General features: G+C 30.1%; 1 protein-coding gene across 1 annotated transcript; it reads left to right on the top strand.

The window, feature by feature from the left end:
* The first annotated feature begins 269 nt into the window (after positions 1-269).
* On the top strand, positions 270-19,218 carry LOC119601020 (integrin beta-PS-like). The gene is made up of 8 exons (XM_037951668.1): positions 270-734; positions 805-1,033; positions 16,861-16,945; positions 17,010-17,180; positions 17,257-17,520; positions 17,599-18,350; positions 18,420-18,879; positions 18,948-19,218. The coding sequence occupies exons 1-8, from the start codon at positions 353-355 to the stop codon at positions 19,017-19,019; spliced, it is 2,415 nt and encodes an 804-aa protein (XP_037807596.1). The 5' UTR covers positions 270-352; the 3' UTR covers positions 19,020-19,218.
* Positions 19,219-19,443: the final 225 nt, after the last annotated feature.

The following is a 19,443-nucleotide window of genomic DNA, read 5'->3' as shown; positions in this document are numbered from 1 at the left end:
TGATACTACGAAAGGGGAAGTGAGTGTATGTTACAATGAAATAAATCTGTTTGAAAGCAACTTTATTAAGTTGTGCGTTAAATGGTTTTTTCAAATATTTAGCGCGCGTGCTTTTTTTTTTCTTTGCAAAAGTGATTCAAGCTTAATTTAGTATTAAACCTATATACATATACATATTTGTAATTATATACTCAAAACGTCATTGTGGTGACTAAACTCTGTAGCTTTGCAAATAAAATAATTCACTTTATAAATTATTAATAATATGCATTAAAATCATTCCGTTTTTGACTCTCAAACAATTCAAACGATAATTTATTACAAAGAAAAAGTGCAAGAAAATCATAAAAATATGATAACTCTCAGTAAACTAAAGAATACAGCGTTATTTATAGTCCTTGTCGGTGTATCTTTAATATCTACGATTGAAGCCCAATTGGCTGGTAGTAAATTGATACAAAATCCCTGCCTAGGCAAACGTACTTGTCATGAGTGTATACAAGCAAAAAATTGTGCCTGGTGTTTGGAAGCGGATAATGGCAATAAATCAAGATGTTTTCCTTCAAATTCTACCGACTATTGTTCAAAAGCCTCTATTTGGAATCCCTTAACGGAACAAAATTTTACCATAAATCGAAATTTAACTTTAGGTGGTTATACTAAAACTGAAGAAGTGAATAATGAAGATATTGTGCAAATAAGCCCTCAACGAGTATCATTAAAATTACGCATAAGTATGTTTTATTAGAAGAAGAAAAATAATAATGCAGAAATATTTCTAATTTTAACTAATTTGTGGTTTAGACGAAGTCCATAGTTTACCTCTGCGTTATTCTCAAGCTGTAGATTATCCAGTTGATTTGTATTATCTCATGGATTTGTCCAAATCTATGGAAGATGATAAACTTAAACTGTCTGCCTTGGGTGATTTGCTTTCGGATACTATGCGTAATATTACTTCTAACTTTCGTTTAGGGTTTGGTTCATTTGTTGATAAGGTTTTAATGCCATATACTTCGATTCACCCCAATAGGTAAGTAGGCCTTTATTTATATACATGTACATATTTTTATTTAAATATTCGCGGTTTTTTTATAAAAATAAGTTAAATATTTATTTAACTTCTTTTATGTATTCCTAATGCATAACAGATTATGTGCAATACATATTTATTTAATAGGTAGACTGATGCTATGATTCATAATTAAAAAAATATATAATACACATTCTTAAGAATTCTAAATATGTAGTGGAAAATACTTCAAAAACAACTTTAATTATAAGTTCAACGCTTTCATTAGCTTTACGATTGCTAAGCCAAAAAAACACTAAATTTTAAGATTACAACTTAAAAAAAAGTATTTCTTATGAAAAAATATGAGTGATCACAGATTTTCACTATTATGTTTTTCATATAAAAATCTACATTTCATATAAAATATGAGTGATCAAAGATTTTCACTATTTTCTCAATTGGAGCGTTATTTAAGAAACTATAGCCGATTTTATGTTTCTCATACAAAAATCTATTTTTGGTGTTAAATATGAGTGATCACAGATTTTCACTATTTTCTCAATTGGAGCGTTATTTAAGAAAATACAGCCGATTTAAGGTTTTTCATATAAAAAAGATTTTTGGAGGGCAATATGAGTGATCACAGATTTTCACTATTTTCTAAATTGGAGCGTTATTTAAGAAACTACAGCCGATTTAAGGTTTTTCATACAAAAATCGATTTTTGGTGGGAAATATGAGTGGTCCCAGTATTTCACTATTTTCTCAATTAGAGCGTTATTTAAGAAACTACAGCCGATTTTATGTTTTCTATATAAAAAACGATTTTTGTTGGGATATATGAGTGATCACAGATTTTCACTGTTTTCTCAATTGGAGCGTTATTTAAGAAACTACAGCCGATTTAAGTTTTTTCGTATAAAAATCGATTTTGGGTGGTAAATATGAGTGATCACAGATTTTCATTACTTGCTCAGTTAGAGCGTTATTTAAGAAACTACAGCCGATTTTATGTTTTTCATACAAAAATCGATTTTGGGTGGGAAATATGAGTGATCACAGATTTTCACTATTTGCTCAATTGGAGCGTTATTTAAGAAACTGCAGCCGATTTTAGGTTTTCTATATAAAAATCAATTTTTGGAGGGAAATATGAGTGATCACAGATTTTCACTATTTTCTCAATTGGAGCGTTATTTAAGAAACTACAGCCGATTTTAGTTTATTCATATAAAAATCAATTTTTAGTGGGAAATATGAGTGATCACAGATTTTCACTATTTTCTCAATTGGAGCGTTATTTAAGAAACTACAGCCGATTTAAGTTTTTTCATACAAAAATCGATTTTGGGTGGGAAATATGAGTGATCACAGATTTTCACTATTTTCTCAATTGGAGCGTTATTTAAGAAACTACAGCCGATTTAAGGTTTTTCATATAAAAAACGATTTTGGATGGGAAATATGAGTGATCACAGATTTTCACTATTTTCTCAATTGGAGCGTTATTTAAGAAACTACAGCCGATTTAAGGTTTTTCATACAATAATCGATTTTTGGTGGGAAATATGAGTGATCACAGATTTTCACTATTTTCTCAATTGGAGTGTTATTTAAGAAACTACAGCCGATTTTAGTTTATTCATATAAAAATCAATTTTTAGTGGGAAATATGAGTGATCACAGATTTTCACTATTTTCTCAATTAGAGCGTTATTTAAGAAACTACAGCCGATTTCATGTTTTCTATATAAAAATCGATTTTTGTTGGGAAATATGAGTGATCACAGATTTTCACTATTTTCTCAATTGGAGCGTTATTTAAGAAACTACAGCCGATTTTAGTTTATTCATATAAAAATCAATTTTTAGTGGGAAATATGAGTGATCACAGATTTTCACTATTTTCTCAATTGGAGCGTTATTTAAGAAACTACAGCCGATTTTAGTTTATTCATATAAAAATCAATTTTTAGTGGGAATATGAGTGATCACAGATTTTCACTATTTTCTCAATTGGAGCGTTATTTAAGAAACTACAGCCGATTTTATGTTTTTCATACAAACATCGATTTTTGGTGGGAAATATGAGTGATCACAGATTTTCACTATTTTCTCAATTGGAGCGTTATTTAAGAAACTACAGCCGATTTAAGGTTTTTCATATAAAAATCGATTTTGGATGGGAAATATGAGTGATCACAGATTTTCAGTATTTTCTCAATTGGAGCGTTATTTAAGAAACTACAGCCGATTTAAGGTTTTTCATACAAAAATCGATTTTTGGTGGGAAATATGAGTGGTTACAGTATTTCACTATTTTCTCAATTGGAGCGTTATTTAAGAAACTACAGCCGATTTAAGTTTTTTCATACAAAAATCGATTTTTGGTGGGAAATATGAGTGATCACAGATTTTCACTATTTTCTCAATTAGAGCGTTATTTATGAAACTACAGCCGATTTTAGTTTATTCATATAAAAATCAATTTTTGGAGGGAAATATGAGTGATCACAGATTTTCACTATTTTCTCAATTGGAGCGTTATTTAAGAAACTACAGCCGATTTTAGTTTATTCATATAAGAATCAATTTTTAGTGGGAAATATGAGTGATCACAGATTTTCACTATTTTCTCAATTGGAGCGTTATTTAAGAAACTACAGCCGATTTTATGTTTTTTATATAAAAATCGATTTTTGTTGGGAAATATGAGTGATCACAGATTTTCAGTATTTTCTCAATTGGAGCGTTATTTAAGAAACTACAGCCGATTTTAGTTTATTCATATAAAAATCAATTTTTAGTGGGAAATATGAGTGGTCACAGTATTTCACTATTTTCTCAATTGGAGCGTTATTTAAGAAACTACAGCCGATTTTAGTTTATTCATATAAGAATCAATTTTTGTTGGGAAATATGAGTGATCACAGATTTTCACTATTTTCTCAATTGGAGCGTTATTTAAGAAACTACAGCCGATTTTATGTTTTTTATATAAAAATCGATTTTTGTTGGGAAATATGAGTGATCACAGATTTTCAGTATATTCTCAATTGGAGCGTTATTTAAGAAACTACAGCCGATTTTAGTTTATTCATATAAAAATCAATTTTTAGTGGGAAATATGAGTGGTCACAGTATTTCACTATTTTCTCAATTGGAGCGTTATTTAAGAAACTACAGCCGATTTTAGTTTATTCATATAAAAATCAATTTTTAGTGGGAAATATGAGTGATCACAGATTTTCACTATTTTCTCAGTTAGAGCGTTATTTAAGAAACTACAGCCGATTTTATGTTTTTCATACAAAAATCGATTTTGGGTGGGAAATATGAGTGATCACAGATTTTCACTATTTGCTCAATTGGAGCGTTATTTAAGAAACTGCAGCCGATTTTAGGTTTTCTATATAAAAATCAATTTTTGGAGGGAAATATGAGTGATCACAGATTTTCACTATTTTCTCAATTGGAGCGTTATTTAAGAAACTACAGCCGATTTTAGTTTATTCATATAAAAATCAATTTTTAGTGGGAAATATGAGTGATCACAGATTTTCACTATTTTCTCAATTGGAGCGTTATTTAAGAAACTACAGCCGATTTAAGTTTTTTCATACAAAAATCGATTTTGGGTGGGAAATATGAGTGATCACAGATTTTCACTATTTTCTCAATTGGAGCGTTATTTAAGAAACTACAGCCGATTTAAGGTTTTTCATATAAAAAACGATTTTGGATGGGAAATATGAGTGATCACAGATTTTCACTATTTTCTCAATTGGAGCGTTATTTAAGAAACTACAGCCGATTTCATGTTTTCTATATAAAAATCGATTTTTGTTGGGAAATATGAGTGATCACAGATTTTCACTATTTTCTCAATTGGAGCGTTATTTAAGAAACTACAGCCGATTTTAGTTTATTCATATAAAAATCAATTTTTAGTGGGAAATATGAGTGATCACAGATTTTCACTATTTTCTCAATTAGAGCGTTATTTAAGAAACTACAGCCGATTTTAGTTTATTCATATAAAAATCAATTTTTAGTGGGAATATGAGTGATCACAGATTTTCACTATTTTCTCAATTGGAGCGTTATTTAAGAAACTACAGCCGATTTTATGTTTTTCATACAAACATCGATTTTTGGTGGGAAATATGAGTGATCACAGATTTTCACTATTTTCTCAATTGGAGCGTTATTTAAGAAACTACAGCCGATTTAAGGTTTTTCATATAAAAATCGATTTTGGATGGGAAATATGAGTGATCACAGATTTTCACTATTTTCTCAATTGGAGCGTTATTTAAGAAACTACAGCCGATTTAAGGTTTTTCATACAAAAATCGATTTTTGGTGGGAAATATGAGTGGTCACAGTATTTCACTATTTTCTCAATTGGAGCGTTATTTAAGAAACTACAGCCGATTTAAGTTTTTTCATACAAAAATCGATTTTTGGTGGGAAATATGAGTGATCACAGATTTTCACTATTTTCTCAATTAGAGCGTTATTTATGAAACTACAGCCGATTTTAGTTTATTCATATAAAAATCAATTTTTGGAGGGAAATATGAGTGATCACAGATTTTCACTATTTTCTCAATTGGAGCGTTATTTAAGAAACTACAGCCGATTTTAGTTTATTCATATAAGAATCAATTTTTAGTGGGAAATATGAGTGATCACAGATTTTCACTATTTTCTCAATTGGAGCGTTATTTAAGAAACTACAGCCGATTTTAGTTTATTCATATAAGAATCAATTTTTAGTGGGAAATATGAGTGATCACAGATTTTCACTATTTTCTCAATTGGAGCGTTATTTAAGAAACTACAGCCGATTTTATGTTTTTTATATAAAAATCGATTTTTGTTGGGAAATATGAGTGATCACAGATTTTCAGTATTTTCTCAATTGGAGCGTTATTTAAGAAACTACAGCCGATTTTAGTTTATTCATATAAAAATCAATTTTTAGTGGGAAATATGAGTGGTCACAGTATTTCACTATTTTCTCAATTGGAGCGTTATTTAAGAAACTACAGCCGATTTTAGTTTATTCATATAAGAATCAATTTTTAGTGGGAAATATGAGTGATCACAGATTTTCACTATTTTCTCAATTGGAGCGTTATTTAAGAAACTACAGCCGATTTTATGTTTTTTATATAAAAATCGATTTTTGTTGGGAAATATGAGTGATCACAGATTTTCAGTATTTTCTCAATTGGAGCGTTATTTAAGAAACTACAGCCGATTTTAGTTTATTCATATAAAAATCAATTTTTAGTGGGAAATATGAGTGGTCACAGTATTTCACTATTTTCTCAATTGGAGCGTTATTTAAGAAACTACAGCCGATTTTATGTTTTCTATATAAAAATCGATTTTTGTTGGGAAATATGAGTGATCACAGATTTTCACTATTTTCTCAATTGGAGCGTTATTTAAGAAACTACAGCCGATTTAAGGTTTTTCATACAATAATCGATTTTTGGTGGGAAATATGAGTGATCACAGATTTTCACTATTTTCTCAATTGGAGTGTTATTTAAGAAACTACAGCCGATTTTAGTTTATTCATATAAAAATCAATTTTAAGTGGGAAATATGAGTGATCACAGATTTTCACTATTTTCTCAATAAGAGCGTTATTTAAGAAACTACAGCCGATTTCATGTTTTCTATATAAAAATCGATTTTTGTTGGGAAATATGAGTGATCACAGATTTTCACTATTTTCTCAATTGGAGCGTTATTTAAGAAACTACAGCCGATTTTAGTTTATTCATATAAAAATCAATTTTTAGTGGGAAATATGAGTGATCACAGATTTTCACTATTTTCTCAATTGGAGCGTTATTTAAGAAACTACAGCCGATTTTAGTTTATTCATATAAAAATCAATTTTTAGTGGGAATATGAGTGATCACAGATTTTCACTATTTTCTCAATTGGAGCGTTATTTAAGAAACTACAGCCGATTTTATGTTTTTCATACAAACATCGATTTTTGGTGGGAAATATGAGTGATCACAGATTTTCACTATTTTCTCAATTGGAGCGTTATTTAAGAAACTACAGCCGATTTAAAGTTCTTCATATAAAAATCGATTTTTGGTGGGAAATATGAGTGGTCACAGTATTTCACTATTTTCTCAATTGGAGTGTTATTTAAGAAACTACAGCCGATTTTAGTTTATTCATATAAAAATCAATTTTTAGTGGGAAATATGAGTGATCACAGATTTTCACTATTTTCTCAATAAGAGCGTTATTTAAGAAACTACAGCCGATTTCATGTTTTCTATATAAAAATCGATTTTTGTTGGGAAATATGAGTGATCACAGATTTTCACTATTTTCTCAATTGGAGCGTTATTTAAGAAACTACAGCCGATTTTAGTTTATTCATATAAAAATCAATTTTTAGTGGGAAATATGAGTGATCACAGATTTTCACTATTTTCTCAATTGGAGCGTTATTTAAGAAACTACAGCCGATTTTAGTTTATTCATATAAAAATCAATTTTTAGTGGGAATATGAGTGATCACAGATTTTCACTATTTTCTCAATTGGAGCGTTATTTAAGAAACTACAGCCGATTTTATGTTTTTCATACAAACATCGATTTTTGGTGGGAAATATGAGTGATTACAGATTTTCACTATTTTCTCAATTGGAGCGTTATTTAAGAAACTACAGCCAATTTAAGGTTTTTCATACAAAAATCGATTTTTGGTGGGAAATATGAGTGGTCACAGTATTTCACTATTTTCTCAATTGGAGCGTTATTTAAGAAACTACAGTCGATTTAAGTTTTTTCATACAAAAATCGATTTTTGGTGGGAAATATGAGTGATCACAGATTTTCACTATTTTCTCAATTGGAGCGTTATTTAAGAAACTACAGCCGATTTTAGTTTATTCATATAAGAATCAATTTTTAGTGGGAAATATGAGTGATCACAGATTTTCACTATTTTCTCAATTGGAGCGTTATTTAAGAAACTACAGCCGATTTTATGTTTTTTATATAAAAATCGATTTTTGTTGGGAAATATGAGTGATCACAGATTTTCAGTATTTTCTCAATTGGAGCGTTATTTAAGAAACTACAGCCGATTTTAGTTTATTCATATAAAAATCAATTTTTAGTGGGAAATATGAGTGGTCACAGTATTTCACTATTTTCTCAATTGGAGCGTTATTTAAGAAACTACAGCCGATTTTAGTTTATTCATATAAGAATCAATTTTTAGTGGGAAATATGAGTGATCACAGATTTTCACTATTTTCTCAATTGGAGCGTTATTTAAGAAACTACAGCCGATTTTATGTTTTTTATATAAAAATCGATTTTTGTTGGGAAATATGAGTGATCACAGATTTTCAGTATTTTCTCAATTGGAGCGTTATTTAAGAAACTACAGCCGATTTTAGTTTATTCATATAAAAATCAATTTTTAGTGGGAAATATGAGTGGTCACAGTATTTCACTATTTTCTCATTTGGAGCGTTATTTAAGAAACTACAGCCGATTTTAGTTTATTCATATAAGAATCAATTTTTAGTGGGAAATATGAGTGATCACAGATTTTCACTATTTTCTCAATTGGAGCGTTATTTAAGAAACTACAGCCGATTTTATGTTTTTTATATAAAAATCGATTTTTGTTGGGAAATATGAGTGATCACAGATTTTCAGTATTTTCTCAATTGGAGCGTTATTTAAGAAACTACAGCCGATTTTAGTTTATTCATATAAAAATCAATTTTTAGTGGGAAATATGAGTGGTCACAGTATTTCACTATTTTCTCAATTGGAGCGTTATTTAAGAAACTACAGCCGATTTTATGTTTTCTATATAAAAATCGATTTTTGGTTGGGAAATATGAGTGATCACAGATTTTCACTATTTTCTCCATTAGAGCGTTATTTAAGAAACTACAGCCGATTTTATGTTTTCTATATAAAAATCGATTTTTGTTGGGAAATATGAGTGATCACAGTATTTCACTATTTTCTCAATTGGAGCGTTATTTAAGAAACTACAGCCGATTTTATGTTTTCTATATAAAAATCGATTTTTGTTGGGAAATATGAGTGATCACAGATTTTCACTATTTTCTCAATTGGAGCGTTATTTAAGAAACTACAGCCGATTTTATGTTTTTCATATAAAAATCGATTTTTGGTGGGAGATATGAGATTTTTACTATTTTCTCAATTAGAGCGTTATTTAAGAAACTACAGCCGATTTAAGGTTTTTCATATAAAAATCGATTTTTGGTTGGGAAATATGAGTGATCACAGATTTTCACTATTTTCTCCATTAGAGCGTTATTTAAGAAACTGCAGCCGATTTAAGGTTTTTCACTATTTTCTCAATTGGAGCGTTATTTAAGAAACTATAGCCGATTTAAGGTTTTTCATATAAAAATCGATTTTGGATGGGAAATATGAGTGATCACAGATTTTCACTATTTTCTCAATTGGAGCGTTATTTAAGAAACTACAGCCGATTTAAGGTTTTTCATACAAAAATCGATTTTTGTTGGGAAATATGAGTGATCACAGATTTTCACTATTTTCTCAATTGGAGCGTTATTTAAGAAACTACAGCCGATTTTAGTTTATTCATATAAAAATCAATTTTTGGAGGGAAATATGAGTGATCACAGATTTTCACTATTTTCTCAATTGGAGCGTTATTTAAGAAACTACAGCCGATTTTAAGTTTTTCATACAAAAATCGATTTCTGGTGGGAAATATGAGTGATCACAGATTTTCACTATTTTCTCAATTGGAGCGTTATTTAAGAAACTACAGCCGATTTAAGGTTTTTCATATCACAGATTTTCACTATTTTCTCAATTGGAGCGTTATTTAAGAAACTGCAGCCGATTTTAGTTTATTCATATAAGAATCAATTTTTAGTGGGAAATATGAGTGATCACAGATTTTCACTATTTTCTCAATTGGAGCGTTATTTAAGAAACTACAGCCGATTTTATGTTTTTTATATAAAAATCGATTTTTGTTGGGAAATATGAGTGATCACAGATTTTCAGTATTTTCTCAATTGGAGCGTTATTTAAGAAACTACAGCCGATTTTAGTTTATTCATATAAAAATCAATTTTTAGTAGGAAATATGAGTGGTCGCAGTATTTCACTATTTTCTCAATTGGAGCGTTATTTAAGAAACTACAGCCGATTTTATGTTTTCTATATAAAAATCGATTTTTGTTGGGAAATATGAGTGATCACAGATTTTCACTATTTTCTCAATTGGAGCGTTATTTAAGAAACTACAGCCGATTTTATGTTTTTCATATAAAAATCGATTTTTGGTGGGAGATATGAGATTTTTACTATTTTCTCAATTAGAGCGTTATTTAAGAAACTACAGCCGATTTAAGGTTTTTCATATAAAAATCGATTTTTGGTTGGGAAATATGAGTGATCACAGATTTTCACTATTTTCTCCATTACACAGTGCACAGTGGGGCAGAATGGAAATTTTTTGGAAATAAATCTGGTATTTCTAAACGGCTGATCCGATCGGGATAAAATTTGGCGTGAGCGTAGCCAAGGAGTATTCGAGTTGAAGATGAACCCTGCAGATGCCCCAGGGACGGCGCTGTGGCGGCTCAAAGTAGGGTACCTACGACATGTAAAATTTTTAAACTCGTGCCATTTTTTTGTTTTTCACCCAAATACAAAGATTTTTATATTTTGTGAAAGCGCTCGACGAGATCTTAAAAAAACATGCTTGGACATACTACTTATCTCTTATAATATCCGAGTTATAGGCATTTAAAAATTTAGTGATACAAAATTTACCATACCTTGGTTTTTTTGAATACCGGGCGTAATTTTGGACCAAATGGACTCAATTTTTTCTTGTTCGTTAGACAACAAAATTTCCAATAATATACAAAAAATTTCAGATCAATATTGTTTACAGATCCAAAAATATACGTTTTTTAATTTAAAAATTCAAAAAATTTTAGATTTTTGGCGTTTTTTTGCCAAAAATGTGTCTTAACTCTTTTATTAATAAAATAAAATTTTTATTAAGAACATATAACAATTTTATAGTTTTCTAAAAGGTACCTTTACGCAGAACGCTTTGGCGTAAAAAACTTGTCCTATTTTTTTAAAAATGTTGCCACTGCGTCCTTCCGAATATGACCTATTTTTTATCAAAACTTCAACTTTGGGCGACATGTTCTAAAATCCCAAAGCTGGGATCAGAAAACTGAAAGCAGTTTTGGAAACCTCAATATGTTTTCTATTTACTCCAAAAGTATTTTCCCAGCCCTGAAAGAAATGTGGACCCTATGGGCAAAAAAGTAAAAAATCCCATTTTTGGGATTTTCATTCCTATTTTTGGGAATTGCTGGATGCCCTTTGACCTTTTCAATTTTTTTTTGCATATTCTTATTTGAAATGACAAATTTAACAAGCGTTGAAAATTTCATTGAGTTTTGTTCATAAATAAAGATTTTGTCATATATTACATATTTGTTTAATTTCTAAAACTATGATTTATATCAAAATTTTAATAGGATCGCAGATAGCTACAACAATTTAGTCAATATTTATCCCTTAATATCATTTTTTAGTTAAATATGGAAATTCTCGACCCTTTACAAAAAATTTCAAGCCAATATCTCAATTACATTCAAAAATATGTTCATTTAAACCTGTGTCCTTTAATTTCATCTTTTTCATATTTTAGTATTAAGTATGACAGCACATATTTAAATCTTATATTTACCTATTTTCTATTTGTTTGCTTATCCTTATAATTGAAAGGTCCTATTATGCTTGAATTTTCAAAAATTTATAACCATTTTTTACCTAAATTTTTTCGACAGATCATTTCGTTCTGTTTCGTTTATGATCATATAGGTAAAAATATACAGGTAATGATAATTTCGATTCATTCACTAATAAGAAATATCAATGACTGAATTACAGGTTATAGTAATATAGTCCTAAATGTTAATAGGTAGACAATTCGTAATTTTTTACTTTGGAATAGCTGTATCGGAAATGACAAGAATTGGTATATAAGTAAACTTCTCAGATTTTAAGTACCATATTTAATAAATCTACAATGAAGATTACATTAAAGTACGAAGAGTTGTGTTCCGTTTTATGGGGTATATCTTCAAAAGGGCCAGAAAGAATTGAAGACATTTCAAATTATATAAAAACTACATATAGTAGAAAAGTAGACAAAACAGGCATATCAAAAATTGAAAACTTTTTAAAACTTTTTGATGTAAAAAGTAAGTCTGTGGATGGAAATCAAAAGAAATTTCGATTAAAATTTTGTAGTTGGATGGAAACTACTACGGAAATCTCAACTTACAACACATCAACAGGAGCGCCTTGCAAGTCATACGAAGACTTATGTTCAAGGTAAAAAAAAAGAGGGTCACACAAAAACTTTTTTCAATCTCAAATGAGGAAATTGCTGATACATTTAACGAAATGCTGAAAAAGGAAAACCAACATATGGATGTCGTACATATTGCAACTATTCTTCCTAATGCATCACCAAAACGACTTAAGCGAATTGTGGAAAGTATACCAACTCCAACATCATAATCAAATTTTACTGAAGAGGAAGCAATAGCGCTTATGTTGGAACTGGGTCTCAGTCGAAATAAGTACCAAATATTAAGGAAAGCTCTGCATGAAAAAGGACACAATATATTACCATCATACAAGGCAATCCAGGAAAAAAAAAACAAACTATCCTACTAAATCAACAAAAAATAATGAAGAATTGAAAGAACTGAGAGCTGCGGAAAAAAGCAGAATCCAAGAAGAATTTAAAGTTCAGATGGGATTAAACATCGACAAACCACTTTCAAGTTGCGGTAGTACAAATGACGGTAATACGTCGAGAAGGTTTTTTCGTGATTTTGAAATTACTTCAAAAATAACTGGAATCGACAAGGAGTTGCTTCGAAGAGTTAAAACTATTTTAATGGCACTGAATAGTAAACATAAAATTAATGAAAATCGATTTGGGGAATACACATCTGAAATTTCTAAATTACTTGTATCTCTGTATCCATGGAGGGAACTAACACCAACAGCACACAAAGTATTGTGTCATGGTCAAATAATAATTGAATCGAATATTCTTCCACTTGGAGAGTTAACAGAAGAAGCCCAGGAAGCGAGGAATCGAGATTTTAAGCATGTTCAACTATTCAGCTCAAGAAAATGCTCCAGGCAATCACAGAATGAAGATATTTTTAATAGTTTACTTCTATCTTCTGATCCTGTTCTTTCAACTATGCGAAAAAGATGGATTTGTTATGAAACTCTATCATCTCAAAACAAGGAAGATTTAAAGGACTTATATTACCTTCTGGATATGTATACCGATATGACAGATTATTTTATAGAAAATAAGTAGTGTTAGGAATTAAATATATAAGTAGGTTGTAAGAATTAATTGTATTATGTTTAAGATAAACAGTTCAAATAAAAAAAGCTATTATACTAACTGATGATATTGTATTAAATTGTGTTTTATATTTCGGTGGGCGGGAAAGGTAATTTGTGTGGGGTGATTTAGGTGTTGTTGTGCGTGGCTCATAATAAAATTATAATTTTTTTTATTTTATACAATATTATAATAAAATAATTAACTAAATAATTTTTAAAAATTGTCCAAATATTTTATTCAACACCAAATGTATGTTCTGTCATACTTAATACTAAAATATGAAAAAGATGAAATTAAAGGACACAGGTTTAAATGAACATATTTTTGAATGTAATTGAGATATTGGCTTGAAATTTTTTGTAAAGGGTCGAGAATTTCCATATCTAACTAAAAAATGATATTAAGGGATAAATATGGACTAAATTGTTGTAGCTATCTGCGATCCTATTAAAATTTTGATATAAATCATAGTTTTAGAAATTAAACAAATATGTAATATATGACAAAATCTTTATTTATGAACAAAACTCAATGAAATTTTCAACGCTTGTTAAATTTGTCATTTCAAATAAGAATATGCAAAAAAAAAATTGAAAAGGTCAAAGGGCATCCCGCAATTCCCAAAAATAGGAATGAAAATCCCAAAAATGGGATTTTTTACTTTTTTGCCCATAGGGTCCACATTTCTTTCAGGGCTGGGAAAATACTTTTGGAGCAAATAGAAAACATATTGAGGTTTCCAAAACTGCTTTCAGTTTTCTGATCCCAGCTTTGGGATTTTAGAACATGTCGCCCAAAGTTGAAGTTTTGATAAAAAATAGGTCATATTCGGAAGGACGCAGTGGCAACATTTTCAAAAAATAGGACAAGTTTTTTACGCCAAAGCGTTCTGCGTAAAGATACCTTTTAGAAAACTATAAAATTGTTATATGTTCTTAATAAAAATTTTATTTTATTAATAAAAGAGTTAAGACACATTTTTGGCAAAAAATTCCAAAAATCTAAAATTTTTTGAATTTTTAAATTAAAAAACGTATATTTTTGGATCTGTAAACAATATTGATCTGAAATTTTTTGTATATTATTGGAAATTTTGTTGTCTAACGAACAAGAAAAAATTGAGTCCATTTGGTCCAAAATTACGCCCGGTATTCAAAAAAAGGCGGACCAAGGTATGGTAAATTTTGTATCACTAAATTTTTATATGCCTATAACTCGGATATTATAAGAGATAAGTAGTATGTCCAAGCATGTTTTTTCAAGATCTCGTCGAGCGCTTTCACAAAATATAAAAATCTTTGTATTTGGGTGAAAAACAAAAAAATGGCACGAGTTTAAAAATTTTACATGTCGTAGGTACCCTACTTTGAGCCGCCACAGCGCCGTCCCTGGGGCATCTGCAGGGTTCATCTTTAAAACTTAAATTCGAATACTCCTTGGCTACGCTCACGCCAAATTTTATCCCGATCGGATCAGCCGTTTAGAAATGCCAGATTTATTTCCAAAAAATTTCCATTCTGCCCCACTGTGCATTAGAGCGTTATTTAAGAAACTACAGCCGATTTAAGGTTTTTTATACAAAAATCGATTTTGAGTGGGAAATATGAGTGATCACAGATTTTCACTATTTTCTCAATTGGAGCGTTATTTAAGAAACTGCAGCCGATTTTAGGTTTTCTATATAAAAATCAATTTTTGGAGGGAAATATGAGTGATCACAGATTTTCACTATTTTCTCAATTGGAGCGTTATTTAAGAAACTACAGCCGATTTAAGGTTTTTCATATAAAAATCGATTTTGGATGGGAAATATGAGTGATCACAGATTTTCACTATTTTCTCAATTGGAGCGTTATTTAAGAAACTACAGCCGATTTAAGGTTTTTCATACAAAAATCGATTTTTGGTGGGAAATATGAGTGATCACAGATTTTCACTATTTTCTCAATTGGAGTGTTATTTAAGAAACTACAGCCGATTTCAGTTTATTCATATAAAAACCAATTTTTAGTGGGAAATATGAGTGATCACAGATTTTCACTATTTTCTCAATTAGAGCGTTATTTAAGAAACTTCAGCCGATTTTATGTTTTCTATATAATAATCGATTTGTGTTGGGAAATATGAGTGATCACAGATTTTCACTATTTTCTCAATTGGAGCCTTATTTAAGAAACTATAGCCGATTTTATGTTTTTCATACAAAAATCGATTTTTGGTGAGAAATATGAGTGATCACAGATTTTCACTATTTTCTCAATTAGAGCGTTATTTAAGAAACTACAGCCGATTTTAGTTTATTCATATAAAAATCAATTTTTAGTGGGAAATATGAGTGATCACAGATTTTCAATATTTTCTCAATTGGAGCGTTATTTAAGAAACTATAGCCGATTTTATGTTTTTCATATAAAAATCGATTTTTGTTGGGAAATATGAGTGATCACAGATTTTCAATATTTTCTCAATTGGAGCTTTATTTAAAAACTACAGCCGATTTTAGTTTATTCATATAAAAATCGATTTTTGGTTGGGAAATATGAGTGATCACAGATTTTCACTATTTTCTCAATTAGAGCGTAATTTAAGAAACTACAGCCGATTTAAGGTTTTTCATATAAAAATCGATTTTGGGTGGGAAATATGAGTGATCACAGATTTTTATTATTTTCTCAATTAGAGCGTTATTTAAGAAATAACAGCCGATTTTATGTTTCTCATACAAAAATCGATTTTTGGTGTTAAATATGAGTGATCACAGATTTTTACTATTTTCTCAATTTTAGCGTTATTTAAGAAACTACAGCCGATTTTATGTTTTTGATACAAAAATCGATTTTGGGTGGGAAATATAAGTGATCACAGATTTTCACTGTTTTCTCAATTGGAGCGTTATTTAAGAAACTATAGCGATTTTACGTTTTTTATACAAAAATCGATTTTGAGTGGGAAATATGAGTGATCACAGATTTTCACTATTTTCTCAATTGGAGCGTTATTTAAAAAACTATAGCCGATTTTATGTTTTTCATACAAAAATCGATTTTGGGTGGGAAATATGAGTGATCACAGATTTTCACTATTTTCTCAATTGGAGCGTTATTTAAGAAACTACAGCCGATTTTATGTTTTTCATACAAAAATCGATTTTGGGTGGGAAATAGGAGTGATCACAGATTTTCACTAATTTGATAAATCTCAGACGCACGTTTTGTAGACCTATGTTTAAAAAAACAGAATTTTTTATGCCTGTTTAAAGCGTTATTTAAGCTGATATAGCTGCATTTTATGTATAGCATATAGAGATGAATATTTACATTATAATGTTTGTATTTCTATTATCTAGAATCAAATCACCTTGTTCTAAATGTGCAGCACCTTATGGATTTAAAAATGTTATGTCTTTGAGCACAGATACCAGTCGGTTTTCGGTAAGAACAATAAAACAAAAGTTTTATATTAAAAAAAATTATGAATACAATTTTTTAAATATAGACTGATGTAAGAAATGCTCCAGTTTCTGCTAATGTGGATACTCCTGAAGGTGGTTTTGATGCTATAATGCAAGCTATTGTTTGTCGTGAACAAATCGGTTGGCGTGAACAGGCTCGTCGTTTGCTGGTATTTTCAACTGATGCCGGATTTCATTATGCAGGTGATGGAAAGGTAACTTTTAGACTTATAATAAATGTTAACTTAAAATCCATTTATTTGTATACTTTCTATTAATTTCGTATACTAGCTCGGTGGTCTTGCCGAACCCAATGATGAAAAATGTCATTTGGATTCAGATGGATTTTATACGCACTCTCTTATCCAAGACTATCCTAGTATTGCCCAAATCAATCGTATAGTGAAAGAAAATTCCATAAATTTAATATTTGCTATAACAGCTAGTCAACAGTCAATCTATAAGAAATTATCTAAAACTATTGAAGGTTCATCGACTGCCGTCTTATCGGAAGGTTCTTCAAATGTTGTAGATTTGGTTAGGGACGAATATAATGTAAGTTTTCGATCCAAATCCATTAAAGATTGAAATTAATATGTATACGAATGGACATATGTATGTATGTTATTATAGAAAATATCTTCTTCAATTGAAATTAATGATAATGCTACCAGCCATGTTAAGATCACCTATCACTCATCCTGTTTAAATGGTGGCTCCGAAATACCCACTTCTAAATGTGATGGCCTTAAAGTTGGCGACGTGGTAAATTTCACAGCTCAAATTTTGGTTACATCTTGTCCCACTGATCCTGCCGAATGGAAACAAGTAATTGAAATATATCCTGTTGGCATCAATGAGACTTTAATAATCGATTTGGAAATGATCTGTTCGTGTCCCTGTGAAAAACCTGGTTCAGTTGGTTATCAAAAAAATTCGCCCCACTGTAATAATCACGGTACTCAAATTTGTGGTGCTTGTGAATGTGATGACTCGTATTTTGGTCGCAATTGTGAATGTTCTCCTGATGAGGTTGATACCGAAAGTGGCAAAGATTTTGGTTGTCGTCCTGACAATGTGACGACAATAGATTGCAATGGTCGTGGTAACTGTTTGTGTGGTGTTTGTGAATGTGACAAACGATCCAATTCAGAGGAAGTTATTTCTGGAAATTACTGTGAATGTGATAATTTCTCATGCGATCGTCGTGATCAACTACTGTGTTCGGGACCAGATCATGGTATATGTGAGTGTGGTAGTTGTGTTTGTAAACATGGTTGGAGTGGTGCTGCTTGTGATTGTAAAACTTCAAATGAAACATGTATTTCACCTAATGATGATAAAATTTGTTCAGGACAGGGCGAATGTGAATGTGGTGTTTGCAAGTATGTAATAAATTTCATTAATTAAACATACATACATATATTGCAAAATTGTAAAAATGTCCTTTTCAGATGTAAAACTACCAAAGAAAGACGATATACGGGTGAATTTTGTGAATCTAGTTGGTGTCACGAGTTAAAAGATTGTGTTCAATGTCAAATGTATAAGACCGGTCCGTTGAAAAATCTCACAGATTGTACCGCTAATTGTACAACTTTTGTAACAAAAGGCCTATTAAAGATCGAAATTGACGATGAAAAAGATGAAAGTTTATGCACATTTTTTGATGAAAATGATTGTAAATTTAATTTTAAATACAGCGAACACAATAATATAATTGAAGTACATGCTGAGCTTCAACCTGAATGTCCTCAAAAAGTATTTATATTGGGATTAGTTTTGGGTATTATTGGTACCATGGTGTTGGTTGGTTTGGGCACCTTGTTTTTGTGGAAAATTTTGACTACCATACATGATAGACGTGAATTTGCTAAATTTGAAAAGGAACGAATGGCGGCCCAATGGAATGCGGTAAGTAAACTCATGCCTAAAGTTTTATAATAAGGTATATGCACAAACTTTCATATCTTTATTTTTAGGGTGGAAATCCACTTTTTACGCCAGCCACAACAACTTTCCAAAATCCTACATATTCGGAAAATAAAAGTTAATTTATAAAATGCTGTGGAATGTCTGAGGAGCATTTATAGACTATGTAGGACTTAAGTTAAAAGTAAATCATTCAACTCAGATATTGTAAAATGAACTTAACGTATTTATACCCGATCGATTTCATTGAAATATGTACTTAAATTAAGAAATATGTATATTAGAAATAATTTAAAATATAATTTCTTATTTCGCTCAAGATCCTACATGATTTATTAATTCTATGTTGCCAGTATCAATATTTATTTATTGAATTGTTAAAGTAAAGGCAATATAAATGTTTTTGGAATTTATAGTGGTTTCAAATGTTAAGTTAAGATATCTTAAAGAAAGGGGTGGTTAAACCTTTATTTTAATGTTCCTCTATGTGACCTCTGGTAAGTTAGTGTTCTAGTCTGGTAGACCGAAGGTCGTGGGTTCGATTCC

Source organism: Lucilia sericata, unplaced genomic scaffold (assembly GCF_015586225.1).
Source record: "Lucilia sericata isolate MDLA Ls3-8-SP2 unplaced genomic scaffold, ASM1558622v1 Contig000135F_arrow, whole genome shotgun sequence".
In the NCBI taxonomy this organism is placed as follows: domain Eukaryota; kingdom Metazoa; phylum Arthropoda; class Insecta; order Diptera; family Calliphoridae; genus Lucilia; species Lucilia sericata.
The sequence above is the reverse complement of the archived record's forward strand: the minus strand, read 5'-3'. Positions and strand labels throughout refer to the sequence as shown.

Excerpts from the sequence above, each read along its gene's own strand:
- LOC119601020 (XM_037951668.1), top strand. The coding sequence starts at position 353 with ATGATAACTCTCAGTAAACTAAAGAATACAGCGTTATTTATAGTCCTT. Across the intron at positions 18,351-18,419 it reads TGTGAATGTGGTGTTTGCAA|ATGTAAAACTACCAAAGAAA; the intron begins GTATGTAATAAA and ends TGTCCTTTTCAG. Across the intron at positions 18,880-18,947 it reads TGGCGGCCCAATGGAATGCG|GGTGGAAATCCACTTTTTAC; the intron begins GTAAGTAAACTC and ends CTTTATTTTTAG.